This window comes from Eptesicus fuscus, chromosome 13 (assembly GCF_027574615.1).
Source record: "Eptesicus fuscus isolate TK198812 chromosome 13, DD_ASM_mEF_20220401, whole genome shotgun sequence".
Lineage (NCBI taxonomy): Eukaryota > Metazoa > Chordata > Mammalia > Chiroptera > Vespertilionidae > Eptesicus > Eptesicus fuscus.
In genome coordinates this window covers 50,160,535-50,180,112 of record NC_072485.1, presented here as the reverse complement: position 1 = coordinate 50,180,112, position 19,578 = coordinate 50,160,535, and the positions used below count along the sequence as shown (strand labels likewise).

The window sequence follows — 19,578 nt, the reverse complement described above, 5'->3', positions numbered from 1 at the left end:
GGGGGGGGGGCGGGGGGGGGGGGGGGGGGGGGGGGGGGGGGGGGGGGGGGGAGGGGTGGGGAAGGGTGGGCGATTGGGGGAGGGTGGGGGGAGGGTGTGGGAGGGAGGGAGGACCAAGGCCTTCTATTTCTGCCAGATGAGGGGCCAGATCTGTTCTCTCTTCACCCGAAAGGCTAAAGAGAGGGCAGTGGGACAAAATAGGGGCATTTTCCTCACGTTGTTGTTGTTTATTAAGTTAAAATAGATAGCGAAAGCACGCCACAGAAGATGGTATTTCAACAGAAAATGCAGCAGCCTCTGGGTGAGCGCAGAAACCTGCTTTGGAAGCCTGACTGAGCCTGGGGGTGGGGTGGAGGGTGGAGGGGGTGGGGTAACCTAAGAGTTTCCCTTTGTGAGCCTGTCAGCTCGGCATCTATCCTCCTATTGGCTTTTCACACCACGGTGGTAACTGTGGTCCACCACTCCTTGGCAGAGAAAGCCGTGGAGGCTCAGAGAAAGGGAGTACGTTGCCCAAAGACACCCCCCCCCCCCCCCCCCCGCGAGGAGTGGTGAGATCGGGGTTGGAACCCAGGCGGGGTGATGCTAGAGCCCTCAGCTCAGCCACTGCCCAGGGCGCCGCCTCTGTGCGGTCCCCACCTGACCCTGAGGCCCTGCTTTCCCCAGGACTGAGCACAGCCGCGCACACGGGCGAAGGTGACCCCGCTGCGCACTGGGCGCCGCTGCGGAGCACAGTGCTGGCCCCGTGAGTCGGGAATGTCCATCAGCGCCGTGCCCTGCCTTTCACGGCTGATTCGCTTCTCTTGTTAGTGATGGCTGCCCCATCCCCGCAGGCATTGGAGTTTGCAATCTCCCTACCACAACATTCCCGTGGACTACGAGAAATGTCAGCTCTGTCTTCCTTTGGCACCAGTGTCACTTGGGGGCCTCTCTTCGGAGGTCACAGGGTCCTCCAGGGCAGCTTCTAAATGCAGTCCATGCACATGGAACTTGTGAAGTGATGGGACGAAGGAGAGCTCGCCAGAGACAGCTGTCATTGGGTTTGAATCGCTGCTGCGTTTCTCCTTACAATAAGACCTCAGGGGAGAGCAGAATGAGCTGTAGGTAAAGAGGAAAAAAAAAAAAAAACAGTTTTAAAAAGTCCTTTTTCTGTCTGATGAGAATGTAATCCAGGTCACAGGCCTTGGGTGGATGCCAGTTTTCTTGTTCTCCTGGGCCCGGAGAGGGTGGGCATAATACTAAGGAACTTGTTTCCACCTGACAAAGCGAAGCGAAATAAAAATAAATAAATAAATAAACAAATAAAATAAAAATTCCTGTTTTTTCTTTTGTGGAGGGGGAATGAACTTATGGAAAGAGCGGGCCTTGTTGAACTTGGGTAGACCAGGGTTCACACCCCCGTTTTCTCACTTCACAGCTGTGTGACGGTCGCCACTCTACATCAAAGTGCTCTAAGGACTAGAGGCAATCCACGGAGGACCCCGCGGGGCCCCAGGGGGGCTCTGTGCCATAGGCCTGGCCCTTAGCGGGAGCGGGAGGGCACGTGGCCGCATGTCCCTGCCCCCGGGTGTGTGCTGTCGGGGCTGAGAGGAAGCTTTCGCTCCTGTTCAGGGACAGACAGCTTCACAGGAGTGGCAGTGCCGCAGGCCACCTCGCCTGAGGTGGGGCTCAAGAGGGTAGCTTCTGGTTCTCAAAGATAAAAAGCAGCAGACAACCAACAGCCCCCTACTTCGGTCACCCACCTTCCTCCAACATAAACTTTCCCCAAAGTCTACTTGGAACCCCTAGTTCTCCAGGGAGAGAAGCCCTTCAGTGGCAGTTTGCTGCCCTCTGCTGACGACCTGGAGAACTCCCTGGTGCTTTTGGCCGCGCTGCTGGCCTTAAAATCCCAAGGAGCTTGGGAGTCCAGGACTCGCTCAACCATTCTGAAAGGTGTACCCCAGGAAAGGGGTAGTACCAGGACCGGCTACATAATCTGAGGGGTCCAGTGAAAAATGGAGTTCTTAAGAACTCCAAGATAGTGACAACAGAATATTAAGACCAACTGATGGGCACTGAGGGCAGAATTCTGTGCAGCTGCAGGTGTGGCATGCAGGAAACTGGCCTTTTGTCATTATTACCTGCTCCTGACATCAGGCTTCTGGGCCTATGACATAGTCTCAATAGTTCCCCAAGGAACTGAAAATTAATAAAACATGTTTGGGGAGAGGAGGTGGTGGGAAGGGCCTCTTCTAATAAGCCAGACTCGGGGGTACATGTTTCCATTGGCTATAATGCAGTAGCAGCACAAATCTCCCCTGCTTCCTGTTGGAATTTGAGGGAGGGGAGAAAAAGCATGCCGCGTCCTGGCCTTGGGAACCAATTCAGACTCAGGAGTTAGACAGATGGAGATTCCAAGGTCCATTTGATTACAGAACAGGCTATATTGAAGGACAGCGCTGACCTATAATAGAGAGTGTGCTAAAATTCACTCTCGGATTCCTCCCACCCAGAGAGATGCGCCCAAGTGAGAATGTGGAGCAATTGCTGTCGCCGGCTCACCGGTAATTCAGTGCATCCCCACGCGCAGAGGCAAGGAATAGAGCAGGTGCGACGAGTATCTAGGGCAGGGGTCCTCAAACTTTTTAAACAGGGGGCCAGTTCACTGTCCCTCAGACCGTGGGAGGGCCGGACTATAGTTTTAAAAAAAAACTATGAATAAATTTCTATGCACACTGCACATATCTTATTTTGAAGTAAAAAAACAAAACGGCAAAAACACCCGCATGTAGCCCACGGGCCGTAGTTTGAGGAGGCCTGGTCTAGGGGAAAAGCCCTTCCCAGGGAAACCAGCGCAGTGAAGAGAAGGTGTCTTAGGCACTAATGAGGAAAAAGGAAACCACTCCAAGTGCTTCCAACAAAGGGCATTGGATGCAAGGAGATGGTTTCACAGTGAAGGTGGGAGAAGCTAAAGCCCAAGACGAACAGGAACAGGAAGCCGCTCCCACTTTTAGGATGAGGAGCGAAAGGATAAGGTGGTGTTCCTAGATCCCCGGGCCAGATCACTGGGAGAAGCTGCAACCCTGTGGGTCCCTCACATAGGAGCTAGGGCCATGAAGGAAACACAGCCCCTGCTCTTCCTGAAATGGAAAGAGACGGAGGGCAAGGCCCTAGCTCCTCCCAACTTTCCACCCTCAATCACCTGCCAGTGATTCGAGCCACACCCAGCTGATTGGAGCAGCTGACCAAGGAGGCCGGAGAAGACAAGCAACATGGGTCGGTTCCCCTGCATTGCAGAGGGGGTGGAAGGCAGGGAATGCATCTGAGCAGAGACACGCTTGTTGAGTACAAACTCACATGGCCAGATGCCTAGTGGATAAAAGCTAAATTCTGCCCCATGACATGGTCTTTCACAGGCCAGGCCACTTAGCAAACCACATTTCCTGCTACTCCCTTTTCCTTGTTCTGTCAGGTTACTACCTAATTCTAGGGTCTGTCTTGCTCCCTGTTCCTGGAATGTCCTCGCCATCACCCCTTCTCGTTTCTCCTCTACTCTGCTTTCCTCTCTTCGCTGCATGCTTCTCCCCCTTTTTCTTCCCTTTCTTTCCTCTTTCCTTCCTTTCTCTTTTCATCTCTTTCCCTCCCTTCCTCTTTCTTTCTTGCTTATTAATGAGCAGATTGAAGTCAATATCTTTATTAGTTGTTTCTGCTTTCCAATAAATGTTTCTTAAACATCAAATACTAAAATGTTGTTACCACTGACCTCCACTCTACCTCTACAGGTAGGAAGCCCCAAATCCAGATGTAACAGATTAAAACCACTCCTAACTTGCTTTACCAAGCCACTAGATGTCATATTGATTTCACAGCAGAATTTTGGAGGACCATACAAGAACTTGAAACCTTAAAAAAGATATGAGCATCTTGCCTGGCTGGCGTTGCTCAGTGATTGAGCATCGACCTATGAACCAGGAAGTCACCAGTTCGATTCCCAGTCAGGGCATACGCCCAGGTTGCAGGCTTAGATCCCCAATAGGGGTCATGCAGGAAGCAGCTGATCAATGATTCTCTTTCATCGTTGATGTTTCTATCCCTCTCTCCCTCTCCCTTCCTCTCTGAAGTACATAAAAAAATACATTTTTAAAAAATCTTTAAAAAAATGACCATCTTAATGTTTGCCTTCAAAACATCATAGTTAACCTTCTGTTTACAGTAATGCATGAATAAGATTTTACTGAATAGATGTAACAAAAATGGAAGCACTGGGAAATGAACAGAAGAAGGTAGATTTTGGTGGGAAGTCGCTCTCCAGACATGGGAGAGAATTTACAGAAAATGAGCCTCCATTTCTGCTGCTCTTAGCCAGGGGTCAGGTGCAGGCCATATTGTATGGGCAAGCAGTGGTGCTGGGGAAAAAAAGCCATATTTTGGGTCCATGAAAATAGAACATTGAGTCCAGGGTGACTACAGCTGCCAAAAAGATGAGAAAGAGTCCTGGAAGGGAGAAAGCCAGAGAGGGGTTCCCCCAGTTCTATCTGCTCAGGCCTCTGGCTGACCGCTGGACCATGCATCCACAGGACAGACACACAGCACCTCAGCTAAAGACCAAAGGGTCTGAAAGAGATTGGAACCTCCACCCAAGAAACAGAGTTAGAGTTCAATCAAGAAAAATGCCCGCTAAAATGAAATGAAATAACCCATTAGAGAAAAGTATCAGAATAGAGGACCTCCACAATTAACATGAATAATATATGCAATCTAAAATTACCTAGTATATGAAGATCCAGAAAAAGGGGACCAATTCTCATGTGAAAAGCTAAGTAAAAAGAATCAAATACAAAAAACTATATGCTGTATGATTCTACTTAAGTTCTCCAAAAGGCTAAATCTCACAGGCACAGAAAGCAGCCCTGAGCTTGCTGAGGTTGAGAGTCAGGGGAGGGAATTAAGTGCAAAGGGGTATAGGAAACTTTTGGGGTGATGAATATGTTCCCTATCTTGATTATTGGTGTAATTATATAACTATTAGTGGCTCGGTGCACGAAATTCGTGCACAGATGGGGGGGGGGGGGTTCCCTCAGTCCAGCCTGCACCCTCTCCAATCAGACATCCCTCTCACAATCTGGGACTGCTGGCTCCTAACCACTCACCTGCCTGCCTGTCTGATCACCCCTGCCTCTGCCTGCCTGCCTGATTGCCCCTAACCCCTCTGCCTGCTTGCCTGATCACCCCTAACCTCTCTGCCTGCCTGCCTGATCACCCCTAACTGCCTCTGCCTGCCTGCCTGATTGCCCCTAACTGCTCTCTCCTGCCGGCCTGATCTCACCTCCAACTTCCCTCCCCTGCCAGCCTGATCTTGCCCCCAACTGCCCTCCCCAGCCGGCCTGATCTTGCCCCCAACTGCCCTCCCCAGCCGGCCTGATCTTGCCCCTAACTGCCCTCCTCTGCCAGCCAATTTGGTTCTGATTGGTCAGTTTCTATGCCAGTCAGCATCAAAAGCTCTGCCTCCTAGGCAGCCATTGGCTCCTCACAGTTGACCCAGATTTGGTTCTGATTAGTCAGTTTCTATGCCAGTCAGCATCAAAAGCTCCACCTCCTAGGTAGCCATTGGCTCCTCTCAGTTGACCCAGATTTGGTTCTGATTGGTCGGTTTCTATGCCAGTCAGCGTCAAAAGCTCTGCCTCTTAGGCAGCCATTGGCTCCTCACACTTCACCCAGATTTGGTTCTGATTGGTTGGTTTCTATGCCAGTCAGCATCTCTGGGCCTATCAACGGGTTGCTATGGTGACCCAGCACTGACTGCTGTGGCTGCAGGTGCAGTGAACCAGCACTGACTGCTGAGGGGGCTACAAATCAGGCCCGGAGAGGGGCCTGATCAGAAAGGCAGGGCTGATCAACAGCCCCGGTGGAGGCCTGGAGAGAAATGGAGGCATGGCTGCTGACCCGGCCTGGAGAGAAAGAGAGAGGCAAGTGCTGATCAACAGCTGCCACACAGGCTACAGGTCAGACTCTGCTTCTCTCTTCAGGCCTCTCTCTGGGCCTGATTTGTAGCCCCCTCAGCAGTCAGTGCTGGTTTACTGCACCTGCAGCCGCAGCAGTCAGTGCTGGGTCACCATGGCAACCCAGCGCTGACTGCAGGGCTGACTTCCGGTTGGTCAAGCCTCCGGTCATGATGGACCCAGAGTTTTTATATATTAGGATTTACAATTTCTTGAACTCCACAAATTAGGCACTTAGAATGAATTTTACTGTATTATAAATTATACCTCAATAAAGTTGGAGAAAAAGTAAATAAAATGAAAAAATCACAGCCTCATTGGTACATATTTCAAGTGTTCTTTTGCTCATATCATGGTCAATTATGTAAATGATTCCATTTATATTTTAATTCTTCTGTGGCTGGATCAGGCCAATGAGGCTATAGCATTGCTGGATCAGACCAATGAGGCTGTAGCATTCTTGGACAAGTCCCCAGAGAACCTGTGCAAGAAATAAACCTAGGTATAAACTTTGTTGTTATTTATAAATATGTTCACCTTTTAGGTAACCCTGGATTGTTTTCTAAAGGGATTGTACCAATTTACACTTCCACCAGCAAGTATGAAAGCTCCATTGCTCCACATCTTTTTTTTTTTTTTTTTAAATATATTTTATTGATTTTTCACAGAGAGGAAGAGAGAGGGATAGAGAATTAGAAACATCAATGATAGAGAAACATCGATCAGCTGCCTCTTGCACAACCCCTACTGGGGATGTGCCCACAACCAAGGTACATGCCCTTGACCGGAATCGAACCTGGGACCTTTCAGTCCGCAGGCTGACGCTCTATCCACTGAGCCAAACCGGTTTCGGCTGCTCCACATCTTTACCCACACTTGGCGGTATCAGATTTTAAATTTTTACATGTGTTGGGCAAATCTCATTGTGGTTTTGAACTTTCATTTCCCTGATGACTAAGGGAGTTAAGTATCTTTTCATAGGTTTATTGGCCATGGATATTTCTTTTTTGGAAGGGAAGGGGGGAAACTGTCCTACTTCTGGCATATCATGAGAAGGTAGGGTTCTTTGGAAAAGACAATAATGCTGGGAAAAATAGAAAGTGGCAGAAAAGAGGAAGACCAAATATGAGATGGATTGACTCCATCAAAGAAGCTGTAGGCATGAGCCCACAGGAGCTGAGCAAGGCTGTTGAGGATAGGACATTGTGGACATTGCTCATTCATAGGGTCACCAGGAGTCGGAGCTGACTCAATGGCACGAAACACACACCTTCACAACTCAGGATTTAATATCCAGGCAAAGACAACTGGGGTTGATCCTGTGTCAGCCAGACCATGTGCTGCTAAATGGCTCCTTGAGGCTTAGAGGGAATGATGGTCTAGGATAAATAAAGTGGAGGTCTGGCATTGCCTCAGCAGGAAACTGAGGCAGGACTCAGAAGGCTTAGAGGCAATGCTACAGGGATGGATTTATAATTAAAGACCCACCTCCTGACTATGCACCCTAGAAGGACAAGAAGACACTTCCTTCACTCAAACAGTAGCGAATGGGGCACCAGCCAAGAAACTCAGTGGTGGCTTGCAAGCCAAGGTTAATGGCAGAGGATAGTGACGTGGAATTGGGTTCTCTTGTGTGAGTGGAAATGATGGATTCTGAAATAGCAGAGACAAGATGGCAGAAGTTAGCTGTCAAAGGCAAAATAACAATTACCATGATCGATAGCAAGAAATGGCAATCAAGGAGCCTGGCCCCACAGGGATCTGTGAAATAACTAGTAGACTATGGTGAGATAGGAGCAAGATAGATGGGTACCCATCAAAAATGTTCCTTGGCTGTTTTAATCATAAAATATCATGATGAACGGACATAAGCTGCTGCAATAAAAAATCACCACCCATCACTCACCCTTCCCAGATTTAAATCTGTTCTTAGTCCCAGAGCCCATTGATCAAAGAGGAGGCTGGGACACCTGGGGAAGGATACTATGCCACAGAAGGCCATCTAAGGGACCTACAGCCATTTGTCAGAGTCTCTATACATCTACACACTGGGAAAGAGAAACCCAGATATCTTAAGATTATTGTATGCAAGATCTTGCCTTTTGGCTTAGGATGGGAATTAGCAATTAAAAAAAAAAAAAAAGGACCAGGTAGTAATTATTTTAGGTTTTGTAGGCTATAGGGTCTATTACAACTAATTAATTCTGCCATAGTAGCATGAAAACAGCCACGAAAATAAGTAGGCAAATAGTAGTGGCTATTTCAATAAAACTTTATTTACAAAAACAACCATCAGGCCAGATTTATCCCACAGGCCACAGTACCAGACCCTGGGCCTCAGACAGTCAATATTATATAAAAATTCCATGTGTGCTTGAAAACAATGTAGAGTCTCCAATTGTTGGGTTCAGTACTTTGTATTTTGTAAATTAGAACAGCACATTGTTGAAATCGTCTATGCCCTACATTTTTGGGGTCTTGTCTTATTTTGAAGTAATCCTCATGAACTCCAGTAATAATTTCTTCCTTGAGCTATACTAGTGTAAGAATAATATAGCTACATGGGCTTGCTTTTGGTGTTTTGCACTTCTAGTTTTTATCCTTTGTTTTCGATCATCCTGTGCCTTTATGTTTTAATTTGTTCCTTATCATAAGGATAGAGCACAACTTTTAAGTCTGAGCTTCTTGGTAGCCAAAGCAAATGGGAAACTGTTGCTTGAAGAAAATGCAGCCTATTTGCTGGTTACCACCTAGACCAGTGACGGGCAACCTTTTGAGCTTGGTGTGTCAAACTTCGCCAAAAAACTGAGCATAACTCGGGTAGTGTGTCACTTTGAGGAAAAAACATTATTTCACAAATGTTTCATCCTCGGCATGCGGCCGCCTCAGCGGCCGCGTGTCATCAGAAATGGCTAGGCGTGTCAGTGCTGTCATGCGTGTCATAGGTTCGCCATCACTGACCTAGACTAATGTGACGCGTGGGCATTAAACAGAAAAGTGTCTTCCAAGGCAGCTTGAGAAAGCCTGTGGCTTCACAGGCTTATAGAACAGTATTTTACTGGAATGATATCAGTTGCTCACTGACTACCTAACAGCAGCTAGTTTGGCTTTTAGTAAGTAGTACTTATGCTAACTAGTCCCCTGTGGCAGTGAGGCAGGAAAAAATGCTCAGGGGTTCCCTGCCAAGGTGCTTGTTCCCTAGTTTTACTAGACTTTATGCACCCTTTCCTTCGCTCCTTCAATGTCTCTACTCAATGGTATTAGCTCACCGAGGGTGTCATTCTCTTTGCTGAACTCGGATGGCTGGAACTGCAGGCGCTAACAAAGGATGCTTTTGAAGGATGAAAGCACCGTGCTTTAGCGGAGGAGCTGGAGGGGAAGATACCATGCAGCCAGTGCTGGAGCCAGGATTGCAAGGCAGGAAGTTTCTCAGCTCTAAATTCTGGCCACTTACCAGCTTTTATGACCCCTCTCTGGGCCTCTGTTTCCTTATAGGAAATGATTTCTTTATTCAGCAGCATGTGGGTTAAAGGAAATAGTGACTAGTGCGTATGAAGTTGCCTTCCATACAATTAAGGCCTCAGCCAAAGGCTGCCCAGCCCCCTCCCTCTGCCCCATGCAGCACACCGGACAGCCGCATGCCTCTCAAACAGTGGCTTGCTGAAAACGTCTCTTCAAAGGAGCTGGAATGTTATTTCTTCTCTGTTCCCACTCCCAGCAGTGCCTCTTGAGACTTGAGGCAGGCTTTCCCTCAAGATTTCAAATAAATGGGGAGAAGCAAGACCCTCTAAGGATCCCAACGGATCCCAAGATGCATTTGGTCCCATTGTCAATAGCCCAAGGTCATCTTTGTTTAAGAAAGTCGTCCCTGCCCTAGTCGGTTTGGCTCAGTGGATGGAGCGTCGGCCTATGGACTGAAGGGTCCTGGGTTCGATTCCGGTCAAGGGCACATGCCTGGGTTTCGGGCTCGATCCCCAGTAGGGGGCATGCGGGAGGCGGCCGGTCAGTGATTCCCTCTCATCATTGATGTTTCTATCTCTCCCTCTCCCTTCCTCTCTGAAATTAATAAAGAATATATTAAAAAAAAAAAAAAAAGTCGTCCCCTTCCTCCATCCAGATTTCGCCCCTGCTTGCTTCCACGGAGTCTCCTGAGCCCAGGAGTCCAGGCTGAAGAGTCAGGGTGGCCTATTGAAGGCTCCACCACTCACTAGACATGACTTTGGATGACCTATCATTTCAGAGCCTCAGTTTGGGAGTAGTAATGTCACTGTCATTGGGACTATTCTGAAAATCAAAAGAAACAACATACTTCAGAACAACACACTTGGCCCACTGCTCAGCATGCAATCAAAACTCAGTAAAGCCAGGGTTTCCTTATACATGTGTGCTGCACACCTGAATCACAAATCCCATGGTGACGCTGAGGACAGGGCCTGGGGTTAGAGCTCAACATGTAGCCCAACTACTGAGAATTAAGCACCAGGCAGGCAAGAGCCATGCTGTATTTACTTCTGGGCCCCCCTGTCTGCTCTGGCCCTAGCTCTTGGCATATGCCCAGCAAGTTGGGTTCACAATAACAAATGCTCAGTGTGCCTTTTGGTTCTTCAAGGCCCTGCTCTGGTACCATGGAACGTGGGACAGGGTTTCTCAGAGTTGCCTGGGATCCACAGATAAGCTGTTTTGCAAAACTTATGTCAATTTTATTGAAGGAAGAGAGAGACAGTCAGACAGATGGACTGACTTGTAGATGTTTGAAAGAAACATGGCTAGCCCCTTTCCCCAGCTGCTGGTAAGGTGCTTGGTTTCTTGCAGGGAAGCTAAGGCTGCTTTGGGGTGAGGCCCTCACTTCATCCGGTGACTAGCACCACGCCCAGCAACACTCGCCCCTCACTCACCCGCACCAAGGCCTCCGTCTGGTAGCTCGCCTGCATCTACCCGGCCCTTATCCTGCACGACGAAGTGACGTGGAGGATAAGATCAATGCCCTCACTAAAGCAGCTGGTGTAAATGTGGAACCTTTCTGGCCAGGCTTATTTGTGAAGGCTCTGGCCAATGTCAACACTGGGAGTCTCATCTGCAATGTAGGGGCTGAGGGACCTGCCCCTGCACGTAGTGCTGCACCAGCAGGAGGCCCTGCCTCTCCACCGCTGCTGCCCCAGCTGAGAAAAGTGGAAGCAAAGAAAGAAGAATCTGAGGAATCTGATGACATAGGCTTTGGTCTCTCTGACTAAACCTCTTTTGTAACACATTCAATAAAAGCTGACCTCTGTTGCAAAAAATAAATAAAAATAAAAATAAATGAAAGAAACATGGCTAGTCCAGCCAGTATGGCTCAGGCGTTGAGTGTCAACCTAGGAACCAAGAGGTCATGGTTCATTTCCTACACATGCCCGTGTTGCGGACTCTGACCCCCAGTAGGGGGTGTGCAGGAGGTAGCCAATGGATGTTTCTCTCTATCTTCTCCCTTCCTCTCTCTCTCAAATCAATAAAAACATATTTAAAAAAAAAGAAACCCGGCTAGACATAACACCTGACATTCTAATACTGAGCCTGGTGGACACTGTCCAGGGCTCGTGGTCTCAACCTTCTTCTCTCTGCCCTTCCTATGAGCACCCACAACACAGAAAGCGTAGTTCATTTTCAACAACATACACTTTTGCAGATAAAAAAGGTGACCCACACTTTCATTTTCTTTATTTTTCATTGATACCGTATGAATACAAAGTTTCTAGAAAGCTACAAAATGTCTACCACTTTATCAAGAAGGCATCAAAATGTGTCACTTTGCAAAGACATGAAAACACCTGCAGGAACTGACACAAAAATAGCATTTTTAGAGTGATGAAATAATTGCACTTAACTGTCATGGATATTAAAGTTATCACACATATGTACCGCGAAAGCTAGAATACATTTTTTTTTTTTACAAAGCACTTTATAAAAAAATTCTCTGCACACAAACCCTATAATTTTCATATAACTATCATACTAAAGATAAATTCACTTTAAAGCCAACACTTAGAACATTTTTAAACAAAAAGGTACCAGTACCTAAACACAGACGTTAACAAATACGAGAATACTGTACTGCCAAGAGGTTTAACCAAACGCCTTTTGAGTTTCTGCAAATAGGTTAAGAAAATGTGTGTGAGAATTTGCCCACCCCCACCCCCCAATCTCTCCAATCTCCCCAAGAGGAACCTTAGTACCCGAAGGCAGGTTCCACAGCCCACTCCCAGCAGCAGTACAATATCAAAGGGACCACTGACCAGATGAAACGCTTACGTCACAAGCCCATTTTATACACGTGACATGAAGACACAGACTGTGAGAATCCCATTAAGTCATTTAGAATGTGAACAAACACACGTGGCAAAAACCGATTTACATAACATTTAAGCATATTAAGGAATTAAAGGCTATTCAGGTTTTGTTTATTTTCAATGTTACAAAAATGTTTTTGTTGTTGTTTTTCAGGCACGTACTGTTTTTGTTTTTAGTTTTTCTTTATCTGCAGTCATGAGCCTATTGAAGAAAGGCCTACAGAAGTGAATCTTTCAAGGAGGTAACAGGGAGATTGTTTTTAAAGAAGTGCAGTTAGTACCTAATTTACACAGTGAAACTAATCACACACAAAAAAATGGCTGATGCAAAAAAGGAAAGGAAATCAGAGGCTGGTTTCCAATTGATTTACGCCTCGATTCTTTCAGCTTCTCTTAGAGAAAGAGGAAGGGGAAATGATCTCATGGCGGGAGTCAGAGGAAAGAGGGCCAACCGGACCGGTCGGACCCACTGGAATCGGACCCCATTGAAGGATGAATGAGGGGGGAACATGAATGCCGTTTCAAATACTAACATGTAGTGTGGCACGTGACTGACTCAACGCATATGCAGATTCACAGAGAATTAAGCAAGTTACGGCTTAAGAAGTTGGACAATAAATACAAATATTTCATCTTATTTAATGGTGCATGACTTCGGTGAAACTATCCTTTGCGATGCAATACATTTTAAACACAAAACCTTCATTCTTAACAGTCTAAGCAATGAGTTTCTGAAAGAAAACTATTGCCAAACAAAGCGCAGTGACACTTGAAAAGAGAAAAGGAAATGGGGATTTGACTAACTTCTTCCAGGCTGTTGGTATAAGTACAGTGACAGGGAGGGCCTGAATTCAAGCAGCTAACTAGAATCTGCGGTAATTTTCCTTTTCATTTGATTTCTTTTTTTCCTTGTAGAAATTTCTAGAAATACTCACAACTTGGTGGAAAGAAAGCACTCCTGAAATTTCAGAGCCCAGAGGGGGTATATTCTTAAAGACACCAGGTAGAGACAGACGGAACACATGCATTGAGAGTTCAGAGGCTAACTTTCAAAGACGTCTGATGTCATTTTTAAGTCTAAACTGATAAAGAAACATCTTTTTTCCTTGTCTGGCTAGTGCGTTTGCCTTCTTGTCCTTCTCCCTCCTCTTCCTCACCTCTATCAGCTTTCCCAATGTACACAAGGTTTTGATAAAAGCCAATACGGACTGTAAAGAACGGCCCCTTTGAGGGCTGGAACCTTCTTTGAAAACGCCGAATTGTGAATGGTGCTCTTTGGAAGTTTCTCATAGCACAGTCAGACAAGACACTCAGAGTCAATATTTTTGCCCTAAGAACACTTCACTTGTCATGACCCTAACTCACTTTTGTTCTGCACTGTCATCTCAGTTTGAGGCTTCCAACTTGCAAAATGGTATTGTTGTGTAAAACACAGAAGTGCGCACGGTCGTCTGAATGGACAAAAAGCCTCCGCAGCGACGGAACATGGAATCTATCCACTGGCCGAGAGTCTGCTGTTGGTGTGGATGCCCCCTCCCGGGGGGTGCAGGGCTGGGGGACGAGTGGAGATGACACCAGGGTCATTGGCACACACAAACACAGCAGTTCCTGGGTCCCTCCTGCGGCAGCGTGCTCCTGGTGGACGGTGGCAGGGGCTCTCCCACGGCAGACAGACTCCCGGCAGGCGGGGTCCACGTCGTGCTCTTGCGGACAGAGGCCTGTGGCTGGTTACTCATCCCGGTAAACCAAAGGCATTACGGTGATCTCAATATATTTTTGGTCTCTCTACAAGTGATCGTTATTATGGCAGCACTTTTCTAAGCTGGAATCTCAAACCAAAGGCACTTTCATGCTGGAGTGCAGAAGATTCACAAATAGCTAAGTATTTGGTCGTGAATTTAAAAGGCAACATTAAAAAGTACAATTTGCTTTTTCATAGTCAACTATGAAGTTGCAAAAACCTTTTGTTTTGGTATCTACGTTTGAGAGTCTGGTCAGAGGACTGACTTACGTTCAGTTTCCGATTGTTGACCAAGTAGCCAGTTTCTCGTAGAACTGGAGAAAAATGGGCTTAATAAACAAAAGGGAAACTATTTTTGCTTGTTCTGTTTTAAATACAGGGCCAATTAGTCAATGGGCACTGAGAACAGGTGTAAGACAAGGCTGGCGGCGCGACTAATGTATCACTAAGGCACTGCTTACTGGAACGCTTTGGCAGCTCTGAATTTAAAACTTCCTAAAAAGAGTAACAGTAGTAAGAGAAATGCTTCCAGCTTACAAAAGGGCTCACAGTTCCGAGGCAGCCTTTTACACTGCACACCCTACACGCGACATCTCAGAGATTTAAGGCTTTTCAGAAACAACAGGGGCAGGGCTTTGCCGCAGACACAGCAACATAAAGACGTGAGCGGTGCAGACATGTCCTCTCAAGGTCATCCGTGAGAACACGGACCAACGAGACTGGTTCTCCCTTCGTTAGGACATGGACAGTGTACCAGAGCATATAAAAATCATACCAATGATATGTACCTGGTTTGTAAAACTGACTGTCGTCTCGTGACTGAAATAATTTATGGTTATACAAAAACAAACTGCTGAAGCCACTACAGTATTGAAACTGAAAGACTTAGGGTTTCAAGTTATCTGGGGACTTGCCTACCAAGTGCTTGGAACGGGGCCTGCGTTTGGCTGGCCCGAGTGCGGGACTTGGCTGCCGGGATGCTTAGCAGTGGGAACTTTGAGCCTGTGGCAGGTGAACTGAACTCAGAGGAAGCAAAAAGGCTCATCAGCTTGCCTATCTGCGTGTGGTGACCTCCGACTACCCCATCAAGCAGCAGCCACCTGGGACGATGCTGTGGCTCTGGCAGGGGGCTTCTTCCTCTCCCTCTCTGCTGAAGGGACCCCGTCCACACATCTGTGGGGGTCGTTTAAGCATGAGCACCAAAGAGGAACCACTTCCACCAGAAGAGGCCGAAGAGTAAGTGGCAGGAGTGTGAGAGCCTCAACTTCCTCGTCCACACAGTGAAGGAGAGTAGATTGTACCCTCTTATAGCTCAATAAACAAGAACTTCTATCAGCCCCCTCCTGGGATGGATCCCCTCTCCTCCATCCCTAAAGGTGAAAAGACATGTTCCCGAGGCTTCTGCAGATACAAACAGGCAGGAAAGCAGAAGGAATCTACCCAAACAACGGAAGGTTTGATAATGAGACCCATGAGCTTATGAGAAATAATGAAAATGGCTGTGTGTTTTTTAAATCCGATAAACCAAGGATTGAAGATCAATTAGAAATGCTCTTTGATCATTGGGATGATCGTGACCAGCTGTTCCCAGCTTCCCCTGGCAGGAGGGAAAGAATGCAAGAGACAGGAGCAACATCCCTAAGATGGGTGACCAACAGAAGAAGCGTAAATGCTTGTGGCAAGAGAGACGTGTGAAATAGAAGTTCTGAAACGGGAAGAAGCATGGACACAATGTCACTTGTATACTATTCCTACCTGCCTCCTGACATCTGACACCAGGAGAGAGATTATCGCAGGGTAAAACATGGTCTGTGGGACCTGTGCGGTCTAGGACAGTGATTCTCAATTAGAGGCGATTCTGCGCCCATGGGACATGGGTGATGGCTGAAGACATTCTGGGTTGTGACAACTGAGGGAAGAGGTACTACTGGCACCTAGTGAGCAGAGGCGGGGATGCTGCGACACCTCTAATGCACAGACAGCCCTGCACAGTAAAGGATTACCTGGTATGAAACGTCAACAATGTTGAGGTTGACACTGGTCTCGGGCAGTTGGGACATTCTGGGATTCTGGGACATGTTCTTGAAGAAGTCCTGATTTTTCATAGGTGGAAAAGAATGGCAACAGACCAGCAGCCGGTTCTTCAGCTACTCCCTGCTTAGGGGTGACAATTTGGCCTCCAAATTCTCCAGTGACAGCACACAATGTCTCTGAATCACACCTGGCAGCAGAGAGTCACCAGGGGACAGAGCACCGGGGAGAGCAGTGAGGGCCATGCTCTGGAAAGACTCTTTATGGTGCAGAGAGCTTTCCAAGAGGGAGAATACGGCCACAAAGGGCAAAAGACCAAAGACAGACTCAGATTCGATCTGACACAAATGCCACCCCAGGGTCTAATCTGGGAGAGATGGAGAGAGGGCCGAGGGCTTGGGTGACGGGACCTGTGGATACGAGAGGGAAAAGATCTGCTCTGGAGAAAACTTGAGTAGAATAAGACAAGAAATAACTTTAAAACATCTTAGAGCAAAAGATATAAAGCAGAAAGATTTAAGAGCAAAACGTAAGCCTCAGGGCTGTTTATGTAAGCCCCCCAAATTCAACTATAAAAGGGTTTGGAGGAGAACACTGGCAGTGAAGCAGCAGAGGGCCCGGCCTGAGTCGGATTCGGTGACCAGGGATGCCCTTCTCTGCAGCCAATAGAACTACCCTCTGGCGGGTCTCCTGGGGTCCATTTGTGCTACCTCTCTCCCTGGAGCTCTGGGATGGCCTGGCCTTAAGCCACATGCATCACTTGCATGCCTTTAGTTCTAGGGTCCTGCTCCTGGAAGAGTGTGGGTTCCCTTGAGGAAAAATACAAGAGACAGGAGCAAAAGCAACATCCCTCGGATGGATGGCCACTAGAAGAAGTTTCGGTGCTTGGGCTGAAGACCCAAAGGAAGAGCAGACAATGGGGGCAATCTTTCAAGGGCCCATTGGGAATCAGGGGACAAAATGCAGTCTCTTTATGGAGAGAAGATGGGCACCCTCCTACTGGTTTCCTTAAGGGGTGTGAACTCCAAATGGGGAAGGTTTTGCACTTTCCCCTCTGGTCTTCCCAGTGAACCAGTTGTAGGAGTCTGGAAGAGGCCAGGTGTGGCCCAGTGTTCTGTTGGTCACCAGCCTGGCACACCCTCATGCTCAAGACCACCAGATCCTAACCAGTGTGCAAGCAGGGTCAGAGCAGCCAGGGACAGGAAGGGGGTATATAAGTTACTTGGCTGGGACAGAATGAAGTTTTTATTTTCTGGCTTGATGAAAAGGTTTTGATATGTTTCACATCTTAGAAAACTTATTTCACATTCTATTGTGCTAGCATGCTCCCAACATTTATAAAAATGTCACTTTCTTCTGGGACGTTGGGGGTGTGTCCTTGTGGGTGTTTACCAAGGAAGCCCTGTAGAAAGAGATGCATGTGGCTACATCACACCAAGTCTGCCTGGGCCAAGCTTTGGAGTATCTGGGCTGATCAGTTAAATCTCTCCTGAGAAGAGAACCTCCCACATGAGCCTGTTTGAAAGGTCAGAGATAAATAGGGTGGGCCTCTTAAACCTCGGTCAAACAAGTACTGTGACTTACTGAGAGAGAAGAAAATGGATGTCCTTAGAGAATATATCTAGAGCTATAGAGACAGATTGAAATATACATACATATCAGCACCTAGCAAACTTAGTGGCACTAACGAGGTGTGCAATAAATACGTGTTGAATAGCTATATATGTATATGTACTCACAGACACATACATATACATATAGTTATAGCAGGTTAATAGGCCTACTGGATCACCAGAAATAAACAATTTATCCACAGGCTAGTGAGGATGCTTGCCAATTTCGGGGGAGCAGAGGTGCTAAAACTGATGAGCCTTTTCCTTGTTTGGTTGATGAAATTTTCTCCCAGCCACAGGATTTTCTATACTTTGTAGCTCACAGTGCAGTATTCATGCCAATTAAAATTTTTTGTTATTAAATTTCAGTGGTTCAAATATTTACTCATCTTAATAAAAAAAATTTGGTTGTCCATATAAAATATAACTGCACACACAAGACTATAAACATTGTAAGTTTAGATTTTCAGTATTTATCTACTTATTGCAAAAAGAGCCATCTTTTCTTTTTCATTAAATAATCAATCATCACATTAGTACAATACAATTTTATATTTTTAAATATACTATATATGTTAAGAATAAGGGGTGAAGTTTTCTTCCTTTGTAATACCTGTTCAAGCGTTTAATGGATTAGGAGATTAGTTTTAACCTTGTGAAAAAAGTACAAATTTTTCTCATTAGGATATTTCTACCAAGCATTTCTTAAGGCTATATTTTAACATTTGGTTTCAAAATGAAAGGAAAGTTTTAAAAAATAATTTAGTGAATTACATTCTTTCATAACTTCCACCCTAATTAGTTACAAAGATAAGTCTAAAGATTCTTAGTGTTGTATACTAAATTTACATTTATATTTAAAGATTAATTTTACTTGTATCTTAAAACAAGAATTTTATGTTGGAAAAAAAGAAAGAACTAAATACATTTGTATAAAGGCTGTAAATGTCCCACGGCAAATGCTCTGTCTGAATATTTACTACCACAATTAGAAACAGGCCTCTGTGGGCAGAGACGGGTTCTAGGGTTCACCTTTCCCGAGGAACTGTGGGCTGCAGATCTGAGGGACACAGAGGAACAACTCGATTTCTCTTTTTACAACTGTACCAGAACTTCACAGCTACGCTGATAGTATGAACACGTGGAAAAATGACTTCACTCAAACAGGACTTAGAAAAGTAGGGTGACCGCAGGGCCAGGGCACCCCCCCCTGCATGGGGAGGTTTACAGTCAGTCGTTTGAAAATGGAGAGTGTGTGTGTGTGCACATATGTGTGTGTATATATACAGATATCTATATATATAAATAACCATGTTCAGTCCTTTACAAGCCTGTAAATATGATGCTGTGCTCCATGTTCACTATTTGAAACTTCAAATACACAGGCCATGCAGAGGAGAGTTTCTTGTGTATCCCTGTTTGTAACCACCTGTTAAAAAAAAAAGTATATATACACATATATAAATAAAAACACCACATGGATGAAAGCATATTCCACCTGTGCTGTGATGACTCTGATTTCCTTGGAGAGGAACAGTCTAAAGCCCAACAGCCTCACGCTGACCCTCTAGCATGAATTCAGGATATTGCGGGTTGGACTTGAAATCCATCTGAGTTACCGTATGTAGGAAGGACCTTACAGAAAGGGTCTCACGTGTAATCTGAGCCCCAGAGAGACCAGAGAATTAGTGTGAGTTTTGGGGGGGTGGGGGAAGGCTGATTTCTTTACAACAATTTCCTACAATCCTGTCCCATGAGGCAGTCATTTATCCTAGGAACTGTCTCCTACCTTATTCCTAAACCTTTATTAAATTTGTTTCACAATAGCCAATGATAGACATAAGTTTTATGAGTGCCTTGCTTGCCACTTTTAACCAGCAGTGCCTGGATCAGTA

At 46.3% G+C, this 19,578-nt stretch overlaps 1 protein-coding gene and 1 pseudogene across 5 annotated transcripts in view; one reads left to right on the top strand and one right to left on the bottom strand.

Annotated features, from left to right (window-relative positions):
- The first annotated feature begins 2,859 nt into the window (after nt 1–2,859).
- On the top strand, nt 2,860–11,206 carry LOC103294686 (60S acidic ribosomal protein P1-like; annotated as a pseudogene).
- A 441-nt stretch (nt 11,207–11,647) lies between these two features.
- TEAD1 (TEA domain transcription factor 1) overlaps nt 11,648–19,578 on the bottom strand; it is a 253,571-nt gene continuing 245,640 nt past the window's right edge. For all 5 annotated transcript variants that reach the window (XM_028159825.2, XM_008151018.3, XM_054724607.1 and 2 more), the window contains one exon: nt 11,648–19,112. In XM_028159825.2, the coding sequence (XP_028015626.1) occupies nt 18,999–19,112 (114 nt within the window). In that variant the 3' untranslated portion in view covers nt 11,648–18,998. The remainder of the gene's footprint in view (nt 19,113–19,578) is intronic.